General features: G+C 52.7%; 2 protein-coding genes across 8 annotated transcripts in view; both read right to left on the reverse strand.

The window, feature by feature from the left end:
- Window positions 1-3,128, reverse strand: part of LOC111159668 (chromodomain helicase DNA binding protein 4) — a 30,322-nt gene extending 27,194 nt beyond the window's left edge. For 5 of the 7 annotated variants that reach the window (XM_022522221.1, XM_022522223.1, XM_022522220.1 and 2 more), the window contains exons 1-2: window positions 3,060-3,128; window positions 2,011-2,188 (exon numbers count right to left, since the gene is read on the reverse strand). In XM_022522221.1, the coding sequence (XP_022377929.1) occupies window positions 2,011-2,110 (100 nt within the window). In that variant the 5' untranslated portion in view covers window positions 2,111-2,188; window positions 3,060-3,128. The remainder of the gene's footprint in view (window positions 1-2,010; window positions 2,189-3,059) is intronic. The other 2 variants (XM_022522222.1, XM_022522219.1) reach the window with 1 other exon arrangement.
- An 8,918-nt stretch (window positions 3,129-12,046) lies between these two features.
- LOC111159825 (lysophosphatidic acid receptor 5) lies at window positions 12,047-14,797 on the reverse strand. The gene has a single exon (XM_022522456.1). The coding sequence runs from the start codon at window positions 14,736-14,738 to the stop codon at window positions 13,635-13,637; it is 1,104 nt and encodes a 367-aa protein (XP_022378164.1). The 5' UTR covers window positions 14,739-14,797; the 3' UTR covers window positions 12,047-13,634.
- Window positions 14,798-24,699: the final 9,902 nt, after the last annotated feature.

Here is a 24,699-nt window from a genome sequence, read left to right on the forward strand (position 1 = left end):
TATGCTTCCTTCAATCTTACACACATGCTCTTTGGCCCTGACCCCCAGAACTGGCCCTAAAATGCTTCTGGCTCCGCCCTTCCTGAGCAAAGCAGATACTAGGGAACATGAGACATTAAGCTTGACAAAGCACCATCAGCCTCCCCCCACTCAGCCCAGGATCAGGCCAGGCATAAGAAAGCCCCTCCCATTCCCTTGGGAATGGAACACCAGCCTGGATCTCACCAGAAAGAACCATTTTCTTAAGGCTTCTCCCCAGCAATCCCCATGTCATCCCCCTCACTAATCAGTTCCATTTCTCCATTCCTCGTCTTCCTCACCTCCATAAAAACTGGATACAAGGACAAACTCATGCAGGTGAAGGGAACACCCATCCTCATAAGACCCCCAAACTTCTCAGGCAGATAATGTGCTGAGACAACGTGCGGCAAAGTGGCTGAGACATAAAAGATTTGGGAAAGGGGCAGGAATGGGGCGTGGCAAGTGGAAAAACTGGGTCATGCTACAGCTTGGGGCAGAGTTCACCCTGGGAGCCTGCACAGCTCCCAATCAACTGGGGGGGCAGCCCCAGACCAAAAAGCCAATGGGAAGCCAAGATGTGGAACCAGCATTGGCTGGATAGCACTACTACTTCTCTGGCCCCTCACAGAAAGGATCAGATCATATTACCTAAACCACCACCCCACCCCCACCTTGGGCAATAGCACCGAAATTTGCCACCTTGGCCTACATGGTGATGAGACTAAGTCTAAGTTTCTTATACAAACAGCTGAAGATTCAGTAACAAGACCCCTCTCCTAAGTGCCCTCAGTTTCAAACGAACACTTCCAACTTAGAAGACGCCAAATGTAGAAACATCTTTCCCAGACCACTTCAACTTGCTGCTAGAGCTAAGGAGAGAGAAGCCAGAAGTGAAAGATGTTTGATGGGAAACAAAAACAGGATGAGCAAGCTCTGGAATTAAAAGAAAAATAAATATAAGCAGAGAATTAAAAAATGGCATTAAAAAAAAAACCTCGAAAAAAGGTCAAGGAAACAAGTAAGTGGCTTAGCTAAGGGCTCTTTAAAAGGAAAGACAGCCACTTAGATGCATGACATCAATCACCATTTGAGAAGAGACAAGGGCTACTCCAATCACGCAGGGTGATTATAACCATACGGGTTTGGCCAGTCCAAGGAGCCACCCCCAAACACAGACAGAACACCCCCAACACACCTACACAAACACTTCATGCCACCAGCCCAAACCCTAGGCTCCCTAGGCTCCTATCATGGAGGCAGAAGCCTCTAGGAAAAAAGCCGGTATTATGTCCACTTGCTATAGGAAAGTGGGGGGCGGGGGGGAGTCTGCAGGGTGTCACCTCTGTTCTTTTGCCCCTCCCTAGTGTATCTTTCAGGCTATGACATCCTACCCCTAGCCCCCATCATTTCCCCACTTCAAACATTCCAACAATCTGCCTGGCTAAAAGCGCTCTACAACCCAGCTAAGGAGCGCAATTCAAACTTCACACAGTTGAGACAGCACAGAAAACCGGTAACTGATCAGAAGCTAAAAATAATCAGATAGAGAGTAACCAGCACTCCCTCTCTCCTTTCCACAGCAGCAACCACAGGATCCTACTAACACAGATGACCGACTGGTCTCCAAAATGCAATCCTCAACACATACCCCCCCCCCCCCCCCCCCCCTCCAGGGGTCCCAGGCACCTGCATTCCTCCACGGACCCGCACAAGGTAAGGTCCGCCAGCCCAGAGAGCTCCCTCAACCGGGAACTGCATAGCATTCCTGAAGACAGTGCAGCAAGCTTGCATCTAGGTCCCAGAGCCCAGGAGGCACATGGCTTCCACCCCCTCCCACAAGAGCTCCGCAGAAGGGAACCACTCCCTTCGGATGCCCTCCACCTCAGACTCTGCACACAGAGAGAGAGAAACTCAACCCTGCCTCACCAGAGTCGCTAGGGAGGGCCCAAATGCCTCCTTCCTGCCCTGGGCCCTTGGGGAAGATGTTACCTGGGTGGGGTGGGGGCAGGCTGTTGTTCAAAAGTGCATCCATATCTTCCTCCTCGCTGCCCGCCGAGCAGGGGGACGGGGAGCCCAGGCCCGACGCCATCCCCTTCCGCTCCCGGCCAGGGAATCGGCCCAGCTGCTCCTGCCTGCGGCCTGGGGCCCTCTACTCTGGCCCGAGTCACTGTGCGGGGGAGGGGGGAAAGAAAGAGAGAACAGTCAGTGACGCGCACTGTCCCCCTCCCCCACACCCACCCGCTCTTTCCGCCCACCACCACCAGCGGCCCCCCCCACCCCAGCCACCCTAGCAGGGCACCCGAACCACTCAGGCTGAACTTAGTTCCACACTCCTCGAGGGCAGCCCGGAAGCCGGCTCCCCAACCGGAGCCCCCCAGATGAACGGGAGCGACGCCCCCGAGGGCAGGCTGGTGCAGGCGTGGGGAGGGGGAGAAACCAGACTGGACCGAGCAGGGTGTGACGCGGGGGGAAGGGGGTCCGAGTGGACGCGGCGCGGGGGGGGGCTGGGGGAGGCGGCAGGCGGCGAGGCGCTCGGGGACACAAGGTCACTTGGGGGTGGGGGGGGCGCCTCCCTGCGCCTGGGGAGGGGCCAGTCCCCAGACAGAGCAGCTCTCCAAAGGCTGTCCTCTGGGACAACTCAGGTTCTCCTGAGGAGCTGCGGGGCCGAGGGGGCGTGGAGGCTTGGGCGCTCCAGGGGGCTGGAGGTTGGGACCCGGGGGGCGAGGGAGCGCCCACCGGGCAGGGGGCCGGGCCACGTGTCCCGGGGGGCAAGTGAGCAAAGGGCGAGAGGGCGGGCGCCGGGCATTATGGGAGACCAAGCCCGAGGTGGGAGTCGCGGGGGGCAAGACTCGGGCCGGCTTAGGGCGGGGGGGGGGGGGTAGGGCGCCCTGCAAGCAAAGGAAAGGAAGGGTCGGCTCCTCTGGGCAGGGGGCGGTCCGCGAGTCCGGGACGTCTAAGGAAGGGGTGGGTGGAGGGATGAGCGGGGGGCTGGTCGGGCTGAGAGGGGCGTCTCTCTGGGAACCCCGCGCTCTCCTCACCCCGGAGCCGCCGCAGGTCGCGCTGGGTCCGGCCCGGTGTCACTCCCGCTCCGGCTCCTCCTCGCCGCGGCCGAAGGGGGGAAAATGGCTCCGGCTCCGGCGTCGCCTCTTAAAGGGCCCGAAACACCGGCCGGGAAATCCCACCGCACAGGCCCCGCCCCCCCACGGACAGCCCATAATAACCTCAACCAACTCCAACCCCCCCTCCACTACCGCCACCCTCCTCCTTAGGTCTCCCGGGCAACCCCCGCCCCCTCGTCGCTCAGGCAACCATTGGCCACGCCCCCTTCGAGCGCGCGCGCGCGTGTCACCCGGGCAACCACCCACCTCCTGGCCATCCCATAATACACACGGACACCCTACCACCACCCCCCCCCCCCCCCCCCCCCCCCCCCCCCCACACACACACTCCATACACCTATATGCCAAGGCTGTTGACATCTCATAATATTGCAGACCTTTTGCAACTAACCCTTTCCCCACCTCAGACATCCCATAATAGTCATCCTTTGCCAACTTCTTCACTTTGGCCCTAATGCTAACATCCCATAATAATTCGTCACCTCTCCTTCCCCATGGCCATCCCATAATAAGCACCCCTCCCAGCACTTCAGCCTCACAGCCCATAATACTCATCCCCACCCCCCACAGACATCCCATAATAACCACTCTTCATCCACCCCCAGTTAGACATCCCATAATAGTCAGAAACTCCCCCCTCCCCCCCACATTACAACAACGGACACTTCGGCCTCCTCCCACACACATCCCGTAATAATCAGTTTCCCACTTTCTATACTCACATCCCATAATAAGCAAACCCCTAGCCTGAGCTGCCCTCAGCCCCAGCAGGATAGGGTCTAGATCCTCAGAACACCACCCTCAGCCTTCATACATCCATTCTAACTCCACAGCCCATAAAAACCTTCTCCTCTGTCAGAGAGATATCCCATAATGATCGGCAGTCCTACTGTCACCCTACAGATGGACATCTAGTCTCCTTTCCTCTAACCCTGGAAAGATATCCCATAGTTCTACTCCTCCACCCCACCCCCTGATATCCCATAATAATTTCAAGCAGCCCGTGGTCCACCAGACATACTATAATACTCCCAGCACAACCCAGAGTCACATCCCATAATGCTTCACCTCCAGCCACCACCCCTATGCCTTTCCAGCCAGGCATCCCATAATATTCATATTCAAACCTCCCCCACCTCCACAGGCTGTCAGTCTATTCTAACACCCAGAGCCACAAGGGTGAAGCAGGCTACCCACACTGCCCTGTGCCCGCCCCAACTTGTACACACCTTTATCCCTTTCTGGGCCAAAGCAGTATCCTGGCATAAAGCCTCTTGATGTCTAGGACAAACCCTACCTTCCCTCATCCCATCATTTCCAGACACTCAGAAACTGAGAGTCAACCTAGAGCCCCATCCAATCCCACCAAATTCAGTTATTCTTCAGATGCTTACCTTCAGCTCTTAAGTTTTGAGTAGAGCCAACCAAATACCATGCTGATCAGATGAGCCATTTACATAAAGTTTAATTCAGCCATAGCATCCCATAATAATTATAAGCTCCTATCTTTACAAAGGAGTCTTTATTTCTCAGCATTTCAGCAGTCCTTCTCCCATGTCACCCTGCCTCTCCAGGTCAGGTGGTCCAGCATGCCTGGGCCAGTCCCATGGATGGACATCCCACCATGATATGAAGTGAGAATTCTGCTATATATATCAAGAACCAAGACCCCTCTCCTCCTCACTGCTACTCCTGTTCACTCAACAGACATTGCCAGAGCACCTAGTAAGGCAGCAACCTAGGTGCCACAGGGAATGCAAGGACCACAGGTGCCTCCCTTTAAAAAGCATGAACAACTCATCGAACTATGGGACAAGATAGAATGTCTGGTGTCAAGGGAACACTGCTGAGTGCTATTTCCCAATTTCCTGTTAAAGAGAATAAAAGAGATCCTAACTGGTCTTAGGAGAGATCAGGTCCCAGTAGAGGTTCTTGATAGTCCTTCTAGAAGCTAGAAGGTATTCCAAATGGATTTACGGTATAGATGGGTGGTCAAGATATCTCCTATCTGTTCCCTGCCACACAAAGGGATTTTGATTGGAAAACAATGTCCATCTATCCAGTGTTTTCTAAAACTGAAATCCTGTAATATCATTATGGGCCTCCTTTTTGAGAGACTCTTAACATACCAGAGTTGTTATCCTCATTCTTGAACACCAAATTCCGCTTACCTTCAATGTCCTGTATTTTTTAACCACTTTCTTGTTTATATCCTGAAGTCTCATACTTCCAACTGCCCCCATTCTCATCTTGTTGGGGCCCATTCTCCATCCAAAAAAACCCTTTGATGTATAATATTCACTATCTTTCCTCCTCCCATGTACAAGTCAACATTCCAGGATGCCTCTTTCATTCAGTTATGCTACAAGGTAGCCTTCCAATGTATACCCTCCCCTTCTCAGACTGGGCCTATCTTGCAGTTACCTTGGGGACCCAGTCTTAGAAAGTCCAAGGGCCCAGTCTTAAGAACTGTTAGCCCTCAGAGAGCCTGATCCCATAAACCTGTCATTTTTCCCTTTTCCTGGTCCCTAGAGAACCAGGACCCAAGTGAAAACCAATGTCTTAGCACCATTGCCTTGCTGCCCCCAACCCCCAAAGCAGAGATAATGTCTTTCTTTGCTCTCATGTGCCTTTTTCATACAAATCCAAGAACTATGGCAGTGGGACAGGTTGGAGAGAACCTGGATCATCTTCTAGGATGAACCTCACACCGTCTCTGCATTGCTCTTCTAAACCTTACTTTCCTAGAGAAAGGTCCTGGCCAGAGGACTCTGCCCTCCCCTGGGAACCCAAGGCTGGAGTTGTGGCAAGGAGAAATAAATTCAGGAGAGGTGAGAGCTTGCTTTAAGAAGTTACAGTCCCTTTGCTTCTCAGCAGAGCACCTGTGGTGTTAATACATCTTTTCACCAACTCCTACCTGACTTAACTCCCTGGAGCACCCTTTTGCCACATCCCTGAGGTGTGCAGGCCATTTCCCCCATTCTGCAAGGTTGCCAGGATCTTCCTCATTCAATTCTCATGACATCAAAATTGGGCCGCATTCATTCGTGCAAACTCTCCCCCATGACTGTTCTGAGTACTTAGGATGGACCTTGTAAGCCTCACTTAGGGGAGAGGAGGCAGCTCTGTTAAGATATCATAATATGGAGGGGCGCCTGGGCGCCTGGGTGGCTCGGTGGGTTAAGCCTCTGCCTTCGGCTCAGGTCGTGATCCCGGGGTGCTGGGATCGAGCCCCGCGTCTGGCTCTGTGCTGGGGGGGGGGGGGGAGCCTGCTTCCTCCTCTCTCTCTGCCTGCCTCTCTGCCTGCTTGTGATCTCTCTCTCTCTCTGTCCAATAAATAAATGAAAAAAATCTTTAAAGAAAAAAAAAAAAGATATCATAATATGGATAAACCTTCTTTCAACAACATTCTCCTTGGCAGGTAGAGCTGCTAGATACCTATTATGCCCTCCTCTCTCCCCTTTTCTCCAGGGAATCCAGCCTGCCTCTGGGCCTCAAATTCCCTTCTGTGATATCCCCATCTGCCCCATAGCCTTTTCTTCTCATATATATAAACCCCATTACTACAGTGATTCGTAATATAAACCAGGAAGAGAGTTTTGTAACTGGGTAGTCACAGCTTTGTGCCCGTGATTATAAACACGGATTGCATTTGTCCCCCATAGCTCTCTGCCCACCTCTCCCTGCTCCCACTACAAGGAGAATGTTAGAATCCCTTTGCCTCTTCTTGAGTTCCAGAGAGGGCTAGGATGAGTGTGTTTATGTATTGCTTTTGTGGTCTTTATGCTTCTTTGCTCCCCCACTCCCTGGCCCCACGCTACCTTTCCAGATAAATTACAAATAAACCACTAGCATGATTGGCCCACAGAGACTAAGGGTGGGATAATCTCCTGATTAATGCACCCAGGGGGACAACCTCTCTAGCCGGTTACCTTAGAGTTCTGTTTCCATCCCATGATACAGAAGAACCTAGAATAACACTCAGAGTGGGTTGTCCATGGAGTTTTCAGTACATGCTCTCTCTACATCTCTATTTTCTGTGAGCCCCAGAAACTGCCAGTAAGAGGTCTAAGGGACCAGTGTTCTCCTGCTTTGTCAGAAAAGGGCTTTGGAAAGACAACATAGGGAGGAAAAGCCACAGTGACAGTGCATTGTGATGGCTAGACAGGATGCAGGTCCTACAGGGCTTTGGGGGGGGGGTGGGTGACAGGCCAGGCATTTGTCCTTTAGGAGCCAACTGAGCCTCTGTTCCGGGCGTGTGACTGCAAGGTTGCAAAGCCCCCGTGGCCCAACCCACCTACCTGAGCTGTGGTCCCAAGGCTCAAATCCAGGAAGGCAAAGTGGGAGGAGAGTACTTGGGTTCTGTGGTTACCCAGGAGCACTACTCCCTTTGGTGTGCCACACAGACAGAACCCAGACATTCCCACTGCCAGCCCAGCTCTTCAGGCCCTGGACTCAGCAACCCTGCAGCTCACAAGCTGCGAAAAGACCCAGGTGTCCAGGGTTCAGATTTGACCAGCTCTAGCCTGCCCCAGGAGCCCCTTCAAACAGCTGTCACAGAAGAACCTCTAGCCAGTTACTCTTGCCAGGCCTCAGGTCTGGCTCCAGGGCTCACCCCACCCTCCTCAGCTCCTTTCCCTCCCTCTTCCTTCCTTTCCTTCCTCACCACCAACCACCCCCCCCCAACCTCCCCAGAGCTTCACCTACCCAGGACAGCCCCACCCAGTTGTGCAGGGCACATCCCATAATAATCCTTCTCCTTGCTAGCCCCCACCCCCCCCAAAAAAGAGAGGCGGCCATCCCATAATAGCCACCCACAAGAGACATTCCGCGGTGACCGCCCCCTCCCTGCAGAGCTGCCGGGAGCAGCCATCCCATAATAGCTGGCCGCCTGTTTTACTGGTTACGGCTGTGGAGGGAGCTGGAGAGGAAATGGAGGGGAGGGGGGAGGGGAAGAGGATCAAGGGCCCCCACTTTGTGGAGGGAGAAGGGGGAGGAGAGTGGCCCAAGGGGATTGGGAGCCAAGAGGACATCGTGCAGGTGGGAGGTGTGATCCGCTGGCCGATCCGCTGGCCGCTACAATCCTGCTTTAGGGCTTTCTCCCCATTCCCCAGGGGCTGCCTTTCCCCCTGAGCACCTTGGAGGTGTCTGCTAGTTAAGGGAGATGCCTAGGATGGGTTGAGGTGCTCAAAGTGTGTGCCTGGGGGGGGGATGGATTTCAGGTGTTCCCCTTGGGCTGTTTGAGAGAGAAGGCAGACCTTAGAGAGAGGATGGCAAGAGAGTAAGGGGTGGGGGGGTTGGAGAAGAGCTCCTCAGGCCCTCCCCATTCTGCACCACCATCCCATAATAATCCCCCCAGCCCCACTCCCCCTCCCACACACGACATCCCATAATATCTTCTGGAGAAGCAGTCCCCGCAGTAGGTACAAAGAGCTATCCCATAATATGCTCCCCCACCCCCACTCACCCCCCCCCCCACCTTGCCCCCCCCCTCAGTCACATGCAGCCGGTGCCATCCCCCGCTGCTCCCCCCTCTGGCCACCGAAGGCCTTGCCAGCCCATAATACTCTTGCCTCTGGTCGCAGGAGGCCTCCAGCCCATAATATTCCCTTCCACCACCCCCCCCCCTTCCCGCCCCGCACCCCTTCCTCCCGCCTCCAGTTGGATCCGGGCCTCACCAGCCCATAATATTCCCCAGTCTCCTAAGGCTGTTCCAGCCCATAATACTCTCCCTGTCTCCTAAGGCCTCTCCATCCCATAATACTGCCAGACGCCTGACCTGTGGGCCAAACCCCAGCCCGTTCCACACATCGAGGCTGTGTCAGCGCTGCTGGTCTCCCTCCCTGTCCCTCTCTCCTCCCTCCTCGGCGCTTTCCCTCCCAGGCTCCCTCCCGCCCTCCTGCCCTAGGCCCCTCTCCCGGCCCCACCCTGTGCCTGCCTGGGCCCTTACTTCCCCTCCAGCCTCCTCTCTTGCCCTTTCTCCTTTGCTGGGTTCTTCATCCCATGCCCCGTCTCCTCTCCCTTTCAGGCACTTTTCTACCCACTCCTCTGTCTGTGGGATAGACGTTAGGCCTAGTGGGGAGAGAGTGCCCCCAGAGGGCAACAGGCCAGTCACTGCCCCTGAAAATTGTCTACTTGACCTAGCACTGTGGAAACTTGCCCAGCCTGCCTCGCTCACCCATCCCCTGGCCCTGGTTCTGATTGCTGGCAGAGCCCTGTCTGGGTGAGGATTCACCTTGAAACCCTTGCTGTCTTCCAGAAACACTCCCCGTGGGCATCACAAACAGATTTTACCAAAAGCATCTACTCTCCATACTCTTGTTGAAAAGAGAGCTCCCCCTTTTGGGGTTTCTCTCAGGTGCCTTTCCAAGGTGATCTCATTGACCTAACAGCAACCCAACAAGTAGATACTGTGATTCCCCATTTCACAGAGGAGAAAACAGAGGTTCAGAGAGTTGAAGTAACTCACTAAGTCACACTGCCAAGAAGTGACAGAGCTGAAATTAGTACTCGCCCAGGTTGGTTCTGAGAGCCTTTGGGTTTCCCCAAGGCCTGTGTGAGAAACTTCGCTTTTTGGTGCTATCTCTTCTGGAGAGAATATAGCATGGTGAGAGCTACCTAGCCTCCCTCTGTCTCCAGGGTCTCCTGAAAGAATGAAGAAAGCAGGCCCGTGGGGTGAGATTTAACCTCCCCTTTCCCGTTTCCTCCACGGGAACCCCAGGTGGCAACCCAGTAGGGATTTCCCTCAAGCTGGTTCAGGGCTAAGGGAGAAGCATCCTGACCCTTTGGGACCCCCTTACCTTGGCCCTGGTTCTCCTGAATTTGTTTTATTTCAAGAGCAATGATTGTTACTCTTCTCCAGGCTACTCACTGTGTGGAGGGACCTACAGAGGAGGGAACGCTTCCTACAGAAGAGGCAGACTTTGAGGAGAACCAGGGGAGGTCTTCTCTTCAGCTTAGTTGGTGGACAAGCAGGAGGGCTGCCTTGGAGATGCTGGGTACCTCCCGGCTAAGGGAGGGGAGTCATGGCCAACTGCACCAAGGCTGAGCCATCCCACCTGGGTGAGCCACCACCTAGCTACTCCTTTCTAAGGCTTCAGTGGGGTGTGTTTCGGGGCTCAACACAACTGGAACCGTGAGTGAGCTGCGAGGTGCTCTGCGCAGGAACCTAGGACCCGTGGAGGGGGAAGGGGCAGGTGTGTCGGAGGGTAAGAGGGTTAGGAGTATGGAGGAAGTAGTGGAGCACAGAGGGTGAGAGAAGTAGTTGGGAGAGGCGGCCCGGGTGAGGAGGAGACAGGAAGCTAGGGAGGGTGGATGGGACAGAGCCAGGATGAGAAGGTGGGAAGGCCCAGTAAGGGGAGAGACGGTGGAAAGTACTGCAAAGAGTAGGAGTTAGGGAGCCAAATAGCTATCATGCCTCTTCCCGGTTGTGTGACCTTCAGATCGCAGCTTCCCTAGGGTGCTTCATTTGTAAAATAGGGATAATAATTGTCCTTAACTCAGAGGCTTATGATAATCAATCACTAAATAATATATAATCAATAGTGATAAGCACCACATGGAGATCCTGGCATAGGGAGTTATTTCCAAAACTTGTTCACGCTCTTCTCCCTCCATCTAGGATGTTCTCATTTTCCTCATTTGGATTTCCCTAAACTATAAATGGGGTGACCGCAGGACACGGGGTGAGGGCTCTGGATCACCCCCACATCTTGCACTTGTCCTACTGTGCACTCAGTGTTGGAGAATGCTATGAAAACGGCAGTGGATGGCTCCAGATGCTCTTAAAGTTTCCTAGCCTGTGGCTTGTCGGGTTCTTCTGTTCATTCCCCCTCTGCCTGCCCCATCTCCTAAATCTATTCCTCTTTGTTCTCCTGATAGAAACTCTTTGGATGCACTGATTGCGGAGAAACAGTCCACCAGAGCTTAAACCCCAGAGGTTTCACACTGGAGGTGACCCATTTCCATCCACCTCCACACACCATGGTCACACCTCTCCTTGACAATTTTAACAGCAGCCTGACCAGTCTTCCTTTCCCCTTTAGACTCCCCTCCCCACTTCCCTACAGTTTACCCCACACCGTCTGTCAGAGTGAGCAAAACCTCCCTCAGGAACCTTTAGGGGCTTCCCACTGCCCACGGAATTGACTGCCAACACCTTACTCTGCATTCTTGCATCTTCTGTCTGGAATGGTAATTATTGACTTGTTCTGTGGTCCCCCACGAGACAGTACACTACTCCACACCAAAATTCAACAGTTCATCGTTCAACAAATATTTATTAAGCACTTCTTTTGTGCCAGGAGCTGTTCTAGATGCTGAAGATACATCAGAGAATCAAGCAAACAAAAATCCCTGCCCCCAGGGACCTTACGTTCTACCTGGGGGCAAGGCGGGGAGAAACAGACAGAAAACTATAAAAATTATAAAAATAAATAATTATATAGTATGTGAGAAGATACTTGCTCTGTGAGTTTTGGAACTCATTCACATATCAGAATATAAAAATACTCAAGCAATTTTTTAAAAAACTGTCTTCAATTCAGTTTAGTTTGGATAGGGCAAAGTTCTGAGACTTTGGACTACCACCACATTTTATGCTCCCAGGATATGGGTCTTGAACTCTAAGGACGAGGGAAGATGGTGCTAACCATTGGGCCTCTTCAAGAGCTACAGGAGGGCCTAGCCCAGGGCTCCATCTTCCCAACAGATGGTGGAAGGTTCTACTTGAAAGTGATCAAGGAGGAATCTGGGTCAGTTCTCTGCTTTGGCCACCAGGGGTCATTTTACCCCTGTAAATCACCATCTGGAGCAATCCCTTGAAGACACACAAAAGGCTTACTCCAAACTAAAACACGCAGAGACACACACAGGAAAACCCTGACACACACACACACACACACACACACACACACACACACACACACACGCCATTGAGAGACCTAGCGACAGAAATGCATACAGGACACACGCATGGCAGCAACTTCCTCACTTATGCAGTCTCAACTCCGCAACCCCTCCCAGCCCTACTCCAGTAAAGAGGGAAGAAGGAAACAGTAGGTGGTCCATTCACCAGTCTTCCATTTCCTTGCCCCCAGCTTGCTAAGAACAGACACCTTATTCCTGTCCTCCCTTGCACTCTTATGTCCCTGGAAACTTCTTTCCTGGCTGTGGCAACAGTTCCCTTTTCCTTTCCCGGGGAAAGAGAAGCCCCACCCCTCCTCCGCGTGTTTGTGTGACTAGTTCACCCCCACCTCAGAGCTGCCCCACCAGCACCAGGAAGCCAAAGTAATGTTGCACTGGGTGTGCCGCTCCAATCTACCCCTGCAAACCCTCAAGCCTTTGGGACTAGAATTAGCAACTGATTTGTGGAGCATTGTCCTGTCCCCGCAGTAATAAAAAACAATGTATACATATGCCCTGGGAAGAAGTTACACATAAACTCTAAAACTGACTCTTAGATGTCCACAAGGTCAAAGTTATTTTCGGAATATTACTCCCATCAATGTTGTTTGTCCTTTGCAATACTCCACGGTATACCGTGGAGTTATCAAGAGGCTTCATGAAGTGTGATGACATTATTGCTCCCAAAGCTAATGGAATGTGTGCTTGTGTGTTACATTGTTAGTACTTAACGAGTTTTAATTTCTAATACAGTTAAATATCAAAAGGTAAGGTACAAGCAAAGGCTTTTTGGAATCCTCGATTGTTAAGAGTTGTAAAAGGGTCTGAGAGCAAAGTTGGGGAGAACTGTTAATTTCGTACAAAAAATTTTCTCCCTAATTCTAGATGAAGGGCCAGAGGCAGAGAGAGAGAATTTAGGACCTAGAATGGAGGAGGTCTGGAAAGTGGGGTGGGGTGGAAGGAGAAAGGACACCTAGAAAGGCCTACAGAGACCAGCATCTGGGGGGGAAAACAACCTCTAACTCACAGTTTTGTCCTGCCCCCAACCACCTCATGCTGCAGTGTCAGGTCTAAATTGTTACAAGTTACTAACCAAGAATGAAACAGATTCTGTCAGTGTCTCATGCCTCCACGCTGGGCAGGGCAAGACCAAGTGGAAATGAGAGTGGGTAGCATAAGAGGCACTGAGACTGCTGTGGTTGGTCTAAATCCAGGACACTCATTTTCTGCTCCATCTACCAGCCCTCCATAGTGTTTCATGCCCAAACACCAAGGGCATGTCATCCAGTCGTCTGCCGGTGCACTGAGGAAGCTCACAGCGTCACTCACTCTGGACTGGGCCAGGGATCCTCCCCACGCTCACCATCACCACCAAAGCAAAGAAGGCATTTCCACCAGCACTTTTCTTCCTTCCCTGTGCCCCAGGCTCGCCACACTTTGTTCTCTTGTGCATTTACGGGCAGGAGTTGCCGCCCAGAAGTCCAAGTGCCCGATCCACTTCCCTCATGTACAACACCCTGCGAGTGTGCGCGTGTGAGCGGCGCGGGGGCCTGGCAGGTGGGGGTGACTGCGCAACCGTACCCAGTGCATTCAGAGGACCGAGTCCTCGCGGCGCTGGGTCAAGGGCGTCCCGAAGCTGGAAGGCCGGAGCAGCTTCTGGTTGGCGGTAGCCGGACCGGTGATGAGGGTGGCCTCGGTGGACTGTTCGGCGTGCGCTCCCTGAGCCCCGTTGGTGGCCAAGGTCCTGGCGCGGAGCGGAGTGCCCAGGCCGCGCAGGGTGTTGCGGAAACCCTCGGCGCTGAAGTAGTACACGAGCGGGTCCAGCACGCAGTTGGAGCCGGCCAACAGCACCATGACCATGAGCGCCTGGCGCACCCGGTCGCGCACCTCGCTGCGGGCAGCCACCACGTTGCCCCGCAGCAGCCCGTAGACCGCCAGCGTGGCGTTGTAGGGCACGAAGCACAGCAGGAAGATGACGAGGTTGGCCAGCAGGAGGCGCACGGTCTTCTGCCCCCGCCGGCTCCGCGTGCTGTCCGGCCGCGCCAGGGTCCAGAAGACCCGGCCCGACGAGTAGAGCATGGCCGCCAGGGGCAGCAGGAAGCCCAGCCCCTCGGCCAGCAGCAGGAGCCACAGTAGCCTGTTCTGCCACATGTCGCCGAAGCTCTCGAAGCACAGGTGCACCTGGCTGCCGTTGTAGCTGCAGGGCGAGGGCCGGTGCACTAGGCCGGCGGGCACGGCGAACACGGCGATGAGCGCCCACACGCACAGGCACAGCAGCCGCGCCACGCGGGGCCGCCGCAGGTGCCGCAGCCGCAGCGGGTGCACGATGGCCACGTAGCGGTCCACGTTGATGAGAGTCAAGAAGATGCAGCTGCCGTACATGTTCGTCTGGAAGATGGCGCCCGCCGTCTGGCACAGGAGGGCAGAGAAGGGCCAGTAGTGCAGGGCGTAGTAGGAGATGCGCAGGGGCAGCGAGAGGGTGAAGAGCAGGTCGCTGGCCGCCAGGTTGCACATGTACACGCTCACCACGGAGTGCATGCGCAGCACGCGCAGGAAGACCCAGAGGGCCAGCGCGTTGAGGGGAAGCCCTGCGGCCAGCACCAGGCTGTAAACCACCATGTGCAGGTAGTGGGTGTTCCGGTAGTCAGGGCACTGGGAAGCGAGGCTGGAGTTGTTGGCAGAGTTGTGCTGCATGGTACCACAGTGTGAGAGGAGCTAGGCTGGGGACATCATTGGGCACGCTAGGGTCCTGGCCTCGTGTTCGTCCCCAGAGTGGGGCCTGGAGGCTGCGCAGGGACCGTCCTGGGGCAGGCAGGACATGGGAATGTGGGCTATGGCTGCGGGGTAGATGGCTGTCCGGGGGGGGGGGGGGGGGTTGGACACTTTGGGTCACCCCTTCATCAGCAGTGGAGACCTGGAATAGGAAGGCAAGCCAAAGTCAAGATTATGCAAGGACAGCGTAGAAGTCCCAAATGTTTATCTAGCTAACCTGGCTGGCCTCTTGAGTCTTTTCTCAGCCTCGGATCTTTCCCCAACTTTCCGTCAGGCCACAATAGCTTTCTGCAGTAAGGCTATGTAGCACAGTGTTAAAGGCCCAGGCTCTGGGGTCAGACTGCCTGGGTTTAAATCCTGGTTCTGCCAACTTGCCTATCTAGGTCCTCCGAAAATTGACTTAATCTCTCTGAACCTCATTTTCCTTACCTGGAGAAAAAGGTGGTGGTGGTGGGCGTCTCCCACTTCATGAGGTTATTAGATTAAATGAGATATGTGTTAAGTACACAGGTTCTACTAATAATCTCTCTCCCTCTCTTCCTTTCTCCTATAGATGTTTACTGAGCTTTAGAAGGTTCTAGGCATGTTCACAGCCCTCAACAAAACAAAGGCCTTGCCCCCAGCTCCTTTAATTCCACCGAAGGGAGACAGATAATAAAGTGCAAGTAAACAGGTCCTATGTCAGATAGTAAGAAATATGATGGAGCACCACCCCTGGAACTTCCCAGGTCTGCTGGCTCCCCGTTATCTAAAGAATAAAGTTCAAATTCCCCGGGACAGTACAAAATCCAGGCCTCATTCATCACATCCATGATTGCTCTTGTGTGGGCTGGATTTGTGGTCAGAACAACCTGGGTTCGACTGGATTGTTTGACCGCTCTCTCAGTTTCTTTGTCTGTAAAGTGGGGACAATAACATTATGGGCTCTCATGGGCTGATCACACACCAGCACACTCCTGCCAAGGAGGGGAAGGTGGCTGTGGGCTGAACTTTTCCAGGTGCTTCCCTGGAGGATCTGACTAGGGAGCTCCCGGATGGGATTCTGTGACGGAGGGAAAAGGGGTTTTTTTAGTGAGGGCTCAGAGGGGACCCTAAGTCCAGATGAGTGTGGCAATGAGGCAAGGAGTTACCAAGGGCCCTGCCAAGGCCACTGGAGAGAGCAGCCCACGGCAGCCACAGTGCTCAGGCAAACGCTGGCGGACGAAAGATATGGCCAGGAGGTAGATGAGCCAGAGGACAGGACACGGTCTCAGAATCCCACCCTCCTTAATGCCCTAATGCCACAGAAGCTACTCTTCCATCTTAACCCCCAAATTCCATCTTTTGTGTGTGTGTGGGGAATGGGTAAAATATACACAACTTAAAATTTACTATTTTAACCATCTTTAAGTATATAATTCAGTGACGTTAAGTACACTCACAATGTTGTGTGACCATCACTATTATTTCCAGAACTTTTTCATCATCCCAAACAACTCCATACGCGCTAAACACTAACTGCCCATTCCCTCCCCGCACTCCCTCCAGCTCCTGGAAAACTCTATTCTACTTTTTGTCTCCAGGAATTTGCCTATTCTATTTGAATTAGTGTTTTCATTTTCTTTGGGTAAATACCCAGTAGTGCAATTACTGGATCATATGGTAATTTTATTTTTAATTACTTGAGGAAACTCCATACTGTTTTCCACAGTGGCAGCACCAATTTACATTCCCACCAATGGTCCACAAGGGGTCCCTTTTCTCCATGTTCTCACCAGTCCTTGATATTTGTCTTTTCTTTCAGAGGGGGAGAGGGCCGAAGTGAGAGGGAGAGAGAGAACCTTAAGCAAACTCCACGCCCAGCGTGCATCCCAACATGGGGCTCTACACCACAACCCTGAGATCATGACCTGAGCCGAAATCAAGAGTCAGAGACTCAACAGACTGAGCCACCCAGGTGCCCCTCTCATCCTGGTTTTGATTTGCATTTCCCTGATGATGAGTGACGTTGAGCATCTTTGTCTGCTGGCTATCTGTAGGTCTTCTTTGGAGAAATGTCTATTCAGGTCCTCTGCCCATTTTTTAAATTAGATTACTTGTATTCTTTTGGTGTTGAGCTGTGCAAGTTGAATTTGCCTATCCCAGACACCTCATCTGAGTGGAACCATACATCTGTCCTTTAGTGTCTGGCTTCTTTCACTTAACATAAAATTGTCATGGTCCATCCATGTTTTAGTATGTATCAGAATTGTAATTTTTTTTAATAGCTGAATTATATATATATATATATATATTTTTTTTTAATATTTTATTTGACAGAGAGACGAGAGAGAATATACAAGCAGGGGGAGTGGGAGAGGGAGAAGCAGGTGAACAGGAAGCCTGATGTGGGGCTCGATCCCAGGATCCTGGGATCACAACCTGAGCTGAAGGCAGACGCTTAACAACTGAGCCACCCAGGCGCCCCTGAATAATGTATTTTTATATATATATATTTTGTTTGTTTGTTTGTTTATCTATTCAACTGTCAATGGTTACTTGGGTTTTTCCACCTTTTGCCTATTGTGAATAATGCTATGAATGTGACGTCTACATGCCATCTGAGGGAACAAAGTTGTCCAGAGACCCTGAGCAATTATCCCAAGATACTGGATTTATTCCTCTTGAAAGGAATTTTTAAAAAAGATTTTTGTTTTTTAAGATTGCTTTATTTACGTGAGAGAGAGAGCACGCGTGTGCGAGCATGAGTGGGGAGCGGGGCAAGGGAGAGGATCCCCAGCAGACTGCCACTGAGCACAGAGCCGGAAGTGGAGCTCATCGCAGGGCTTGATTCCAGGACCTGCGATATCATGACCTGAGCCAAAATCATGAGCCAGAACCAGATGCTTAACCGACTGAGCCACCCAGGGACCACTTAAGATTTTATTTTTAAGTGGTAGCTACAATGAACATGGAGCTTGAACTCATATAACTCCGAGATCCAGAGTTGCACGCCTCACCGACAGCCCACCAGGTGCCCAGGAACTGCTTAAATTCTTACCAAGCTGTAAACCTGACTCTAAAGTCTTCCTGTGGGTTTTTTTGTTGTTGTTGTTCATTTGTTCTCCCTCAAACCATGACTACCAGCAGTTTAAGCCTTGTAAGAGGTTTAGGAGAACAGTTAGAGGAAATAAACATTTCCTCTGCAAAATACCAATTTCACCAATGAAAATCATCATAAATGGGGCTGAAACCCGCTGAAAATCGAATAAAACCAGACTCTTTCCCTGACACATGCCCCACCTCCCATGCTTCTTTGCTCCAGCCGTGCCACACTAACAACAGTTTTGCACAGGTCTTAATGTTTTCAGGACTCTGCTCTTGCATGTGCAGTGCAGGCTCTTTTTTTTTTTTTTTCTTAAGATTTTATTGATTTATTTGACAGAGATACAGAGAGCACAAGTAGGCACAGTGGCATGCAGAGGGAGAGGAGGGAACAGCTTTCCCACTGAGCAGGGAGTCCTATGAGGGACTAGATCCCAGGACCCTGGGATCATGACCTGAGCCGAAGGCAGCCGCTTAACTGACTGAGCCACCCAGATGCCCCAGTGCGGGCTCTTCCGCTTGGAATGCCCTGCCTCCCCCTCTCCAACTGGCAAAGTCAATCATTTCTTAGGACTCTGTAAAGCCTCACCTGCCTCCCTCCCTCCCTCCTAGCAAGGCAGATGTCATTCCCCTTTGTACACTGTTCATCAGGGGTGTCCCACCTGTCTTGTAATTAGCTGTGCTTCGCCTGCCCCTCCCCTTAGACTGTGAGCTCCTCGAGGGAGAGTCTGTGGACCATGACTGAGTCATCTTGGTCTCCCCAGCCACTATGTCCATAAATGTTGAGGGAAAAATATTAGTGATGATTTACTGGCCATTCATCCCGTCCCAGGCTATTTTTACATGTGTGGTCTTTAGGCCTTTGAGATAGGTGGTTAGCCTCGTTTTTACAGGAAACAGAAGCTCTACAGTTCCATCAGCATTCACACTCAGGATTCACACCCAGCTCCCAGCTGTCCCAGGGCTGTTTGCAGCAAGAGTGGATGGTGGGATATGAGGGTGCATGCGGCCCAGAGCACCTGGTCCCTTACACCTGCCCGTGAGAAATCTCGGCCCACAGATAAAGTTACGTCTTTATTTGCCCAGTTGAAATAGACACTTTTTAACAGCCCACCGTTTCTCATTGGTAACACAGACTCCTCTTGCTGTCACACACACACACACACACACACACACACACACACACACACACACGAGTGCCCCTCCTTACCATGTCTTCTTACCTACTTAAGCACATTAGTGGTTCACAGCTTTGAACTTCTCAGATTGTTTCCTGTGTGTTTATTTGCTTCCATCATCCCCAGCTAGATGGTAAGGTCGTGGGTTGGGACCCCCTCATCCATGGCTTTCCTCTCAAGCTCACACTTGGGACTCACACTTCAGTCTCTGTGCTTAGCAGGCCCATGTGACATTCACTGACTACCTGGAAGGAAATCTGTCCCTCCTCGCCATGTTCACACACCCTGTAATCTTGCTATAATGTCTCTTGTGTCGGTCCCCCAGCTGCTTCTTTTCTCACTCCTATATTGCCCAAGTGTATAACTCACCTAGTAGAAGACTCCACCTCCTTAAAGGCCTGTTTGGAAACAGCCTGCATTATATTTTTAAAAACGGTTTACATGGTCACTGCAGTCACACTGGCTCATTCTTAACCATTACCTGGAGAATCAGTAGCTTCTTGCACACAATAGACAATGAATGAGTGAATGAGTAATTGTTTACCAAGAATCCCAAGTATTTCTGACAACAAAGTTACAATGTTCAAGAGACCGAAAAGTATTAGATGAGCTGCTAGTTAAAGGGAAAGGCCTTTTGTAAAGTAGATGGCGATGCTTTCGTTACTGGACTCCAAAGTGGAGAAGTCCTTTTTGTGGAAAATCATTGCTTTCTGATAGATACAAAAGGGCCTGAGCCGGGCATCGAGGACTGCCAGGACCCTGCCCTGGTCCCTACCCCATCTGCCTGCTTCCCTGGGGCTTCTGTCAGTGGAGCTGCGTGGGCACCGTGCCAGGCCAGATGGCAAAGATGGGGAAAACTGCCAAAAAGGAGGCAAACAGGAAGTGGAAGGAGGGCTCTAGTTGGGGTGGTGGGGGGGAGGTGGGCAGCCCAGGATCTCACCCCAATCCTGCCTTGAGAAAGAGGTCAGGTTGTAGAAGAGATGGAGGAACCAAAGAAACAGCAACTGTCCCAGAAAGGATCAAACACCGGGGCTTTGTGTCCCCAGCGAGGAGGAGGGACCTGGAGGCCCACATGATCTTATAACCTCCAGGTGCACAGATGTGGTTACAAGCACAGCGCCACACACAGATGTGTGTGCGAAGACACATAGACGTGCACACAAGATCCCCCGGTATGTGCACTCACCCGCTAATACACAAGTAGGTGCATGCACAGAGGCGCGGACAACTAGGCCAGAGGAGGAAGAGCAGACACAGCCCTTGCCTTAGGGACAGTATTCTTACCCAGCGAGAAAGAGCGCATCAGGCAGCCTTAGGAGCCATCCCCACAACATATCCCTGCCCCAAGACACTGAGGGGCTGAGGAAACACCCTGGGGACTGCCCAGGGCACACCACCCGCCCTCCACACCACTCACACACCAGAGCCAGGACAGCCACTTTCCTCCTCCCCTGGTCTCTTTCAGGTCTCTTTCAGCTTCCTAGGTGCACATCAGAGGGCCAGGTTCCTGATGGCCTCAGGCCTCTTGAACCTGTCCCACTGCCCTCTGAGCTGGGCTGGGCGCTGCTCTTTGCTGAGATAAGCCAGAGGGGCAGAGCTATTTTCTGCCAGGCAGGAAGTGAGAATTGAGTAAAAATGTGCAGGAGGCTAGGTCACGGTCATCCCTCCCTCTCCTCCACACAACCTGCCTGTGCTATCCACCCTTCTGGCGGCTGACCAGCCATGGGGCTGAAGAGAAAGGAATAGGTAATTCCGGACAATGGTGGAGGCAGGGTGGGGAAAGAAATCACTCTTCTCTGTCCAGCTCCCTCCTGTCCACCACACTCTCCATGTGCACCCCCGCTGCCCCCCCTGCACACCCGCCAAATGCCCTGCTCTGTCTCCTCCTTAGTCATTCACGCCCTCCAGGAGTTTGAAAAGAAGGAACCTCAGATCTCATCCTCCTTGCCCAGGAAGATGCATTCTAGAATAGCCCCAAACCTCATTTTATTTTTTTTGTAAAGATTTTTATTTGACAGAGAGAGAGAGATCACAAGTAGGCGATAGGCAGACAGAGAGAGAGGGGGAAGCAGGCTCCCCACTAAGCAGAGAGCCCAGTGCAGGACTGGATCCCCGGACCCTGAGATCATGACCTGAGCAGAAGGCAGAGGCTCAACCCACTGAGCCACCCAGGTGCCCCCCAAACCTCATTTTAGACTCCAGAGGCCCCAGCTGAGAGTCACAGTGAGCCTACATGTCCCACCCTGTGCCCTCTACCCACCCCAGCCCCCATTAGCTAAGCCCACCTCCGCAGCTGTGAGCTGGCGATACTGGCAGGATGTCCCCTTTACCTACAGACAGGCTTAATTCTAAATTATATTTAAAAAAAAAAAAAAAGATTTATTCATGAGAGCAAGAGCGCGAGCGCACAAGCATGAGCGGGGGAGGGGCCGAAGGGAGGGAGAAGCAGGCTCCCGGCTGAGCAGGGAGCCCCATGTGGGGCTTGGTTCCAGGACCCTGAGATCATGACCTGAGCCAAAGGCAGACACTTAACTGACTGAGCCACCCAGGCGCCCCTAAATTATACGTCTGTTATATGTGTATGTTCAGACTCCCCAAACAGATCCAAACCAGGCTGAAGCCTCCAGCAGAAGCCTACCAAAGTTTGAAGGCTTTGTGAACAGCTCTATCCTAGAGCTGTTCTGAGGACACAGATGACCCCGCTCTTCTGAGGGGCCTGTGGCGTGGAGATAGTACAATGACACCACGGTGAGTGGATGGCCTCTTCCTTCCCCCGGGGATGGGGGGGTTGGCCACAGTCTTCCCAAGGAGAGAAGCCTCTGGCTCAGGCCCCCAGGACTGTTGTGCTCTCTCTCCATGGCCCCTCTTCCTGTTCCAGGCCTGCTCTGCTGTCTCCAGCCAAAATTCCTGCTCCGGCCTCTCCCCACCTGGCCCCACCTCAGCCTGTCACTTCCTGCATCATCCAGTATCCTCCTCGGCCACGTCTTCTCCCTCTGGATATTCTGACCTCACCTCCCCCTTTTTTTCTGGGCCAAAGCAGAAAGCAAAGGTGGCCTACAGCTCAGGAGTCGGTATCCCACGTCTGTGGATGTCACCGCACCACCCGCACATCTTCCTCCACCCTGCTTTCAAGAGCTGGAAAAACAGGAAATAAAGTCACCATCCAGAGAAGTCGCTGGGACTGGATCAGCCCGCTGCCACAGCCCTGTGCCCTGAGTTGTCCCTGTGCATCTTACCCTTGCTCTGGGGTCTGGTTGGGTCCTGCACCCCCCAACAGAAAGCCTGAGCCTTTTGACCTCTTTGACCTTGCCCTGAACTTGGGTGGCACTTTTCCCGAGCTTCTGGCTTCGCCCTCCACCTTTCCGCTGCCTCCTTCCCCTTCCCATGGCACCAGCCCCCCCCAACACACACACAAGGTGTCTTATTTGGCTGGGGTGTATTCTGCAGGGAGCAAACTGGGGAGGACCAACATCATCAGGCAGAGACACGAGGAGCTGGGCTCTAGAGTCTCTGAGTGGCCAGGAGGGGAGGCTCACAAGTGCAGGCAAGTTCCTATTTTTCCCTCAATCCTTGCCTCCATCTCCCCCTGGGGCTGCAACTTTCTCACCCTAAAAGGAGCCAGAGATACAACCTGGTGGGAGTGATCCTTCTTGTCATGGGGGGGTCTCCCCTAAATAGAGGTAACAGGTAAGCAGCTGCCCTTAGTAGTGGGATCCGAAGTTATTATAAGGCCTTGCCGACTGTCACCTGTGCTCAGTATCTGCAACTCCATCCCCTTCGTGCCACTCATGAGCCGCATTCTATCAGAGTCATAAGGACATTAGAGAGCATCTTGTCTAATCTCGTACAGAAGATGGACACACTGGGTTGAAGTGGTGTTTCTCAAAAATCCCATTAAGATACACCTTGGTTGGGGCGCCTGGGTGGCTCAGTGACCTCTGCCTTCGGCTCAGGTCATGATCCCAGGGTCCTGGGATCGAGCCCTGCATTGGGCTCTCTGCTCAGCAGGGAGCCTGCTTCCCTTCCTCTCTCTCTGCCTGCCTCTCTACTTGTGATCTCTGTTTGTCACATAAATAAAAATCTTTTTTTAAAAAGAGTTTAAGATACACCTTGGTTAGCTGGGAAGGATAGCTACAAGAACACATCTGTGCCAGTAATACCATTAGTGGAGTTTAATCAGATGAGTTCATTGTCATCTAGCAGAGGGTTTGGCCTGGGGGGAGGGGGGAAAGGGTCTGGGAGAGTGGGACAGGGCTAGACAGCACCCCCAGAGAACCCTCCTCAGTGGCTGTGGGAAGCCCAGGGCTCAGCATAACAGTGGGGGCCTCGGGGGGGAGGGGAAGACACATCTCCCCAAGATTCTCCAATGTGGGGGCCTCGGGCTTCAGAGGGGCACTCCTCAATGTGCCTAGTGTGGTGGCTGCCTCCCCAGGCTCGCTCTGGAAAAGACTGCAGGAGGCAGCCCCATTTAGCTTTTCACTCTATTCAGAAAGATTTCCCAGGTCCCACGGCCCTCCTCATCTCCAGCCCCACCCATGAACCCCACTCTAAAGGAGGGACTTGTGCCCCCTGCAAAGTTCAACCCCACCGGTGACAGACCCATACCTGTGTTCCCTGTGGCTTCCGCTGCCTGCTCTGGGCTGGGCTGGCAGGACCTGCTCCTGAGGTGGGTGGGGACACATTCTCTCGGCAGATCTCAGCGTATCCTATCCCAGCTCCCTGCACTCAGTCAACCCCACACAGGGCAGGGAGAGAGAGAGGAAGCAGTGCCCTCCGTGGCCTTTGCAGCCCGTCAGCGAAGAAACCCCGGCAGAGAGTGGCACTTAGTCCAGCCCCAACTCTTGCCTACTAATGGCCCCCCCACCGCCCATTGCTCATACACTCCCTAGCTTCCGGGAAGCCCAACTGGCACACCCACCCACGGGGATGGATGACTAACCACCCACTCTGAGCTGTACTTACACCAGTTCCCCCTGGTGCCTCTTTCTTTTTTGGGTTCCAGCAGGTGGTTTCGCTCTTGCCATTCATGGTCACCCAGGACCATTCCTCCCTGCTTCTGTCTGGCTCCCCTAAGGAGCTCCTTCTTCTGGGGAACAGGGGACTCGGATGGCAGCCCCTTGTTCTGCACCCTCTGGCTGAACCCCTGACCTTCTGTATCAACAAGGCTAGGCATGTTGGCTATGCCCAGTACACAAAAACAACTTAAAAGGCTTTGACTGTAGGTGAAAAAGGATATTGTGGTCAAGTCAGTCTGAGAAACTCTAAGCTGAACAGGTTTCTCTATGACAGGGCTTCTCATGGTCTTTACCATGCCATGAGAAGACTGATTAGGTCTTAACTGAAGCTGTTCATAACTGAAGCTGGGTGAAGGGTTCATGGGGTGTATTATTCTGTTTTTGTGCATATTTGAACTTTTCCATTAAAAAAAGTGGTTTTTTTTTGTTGTTTTTTTTTTTTAATGCTGTTAAACACCATGCACCTGTAGGAGACGAGACTGTAGAGATTCCCAAACACATGTATCCTTGAACACATTTTGGGAGGTCCCAAGTTCTTAAAGGACAATGCTGGAGTCACACCTTAACGTATGTTGTCACCTCAACGTTCAGATCATCTGGCCCATCACTGGATGTCAAATCGAGGGT

Source organism: Enhydra lutris, unplaced genomic scaffold (assembly GCF_002288905.1).
Source record: "Enhydra lutris kenyoni isolate GAN:26980312 unplaced genomic scaffold, ASM228890v2 scaffoldscaffold69, whole genome shotgun sequence".
NCBI lineage: Eukaryota > Metazoa > Chordata > Mammalia > Carnivora > Mustelidae > Enhydra > Enhydra lutris.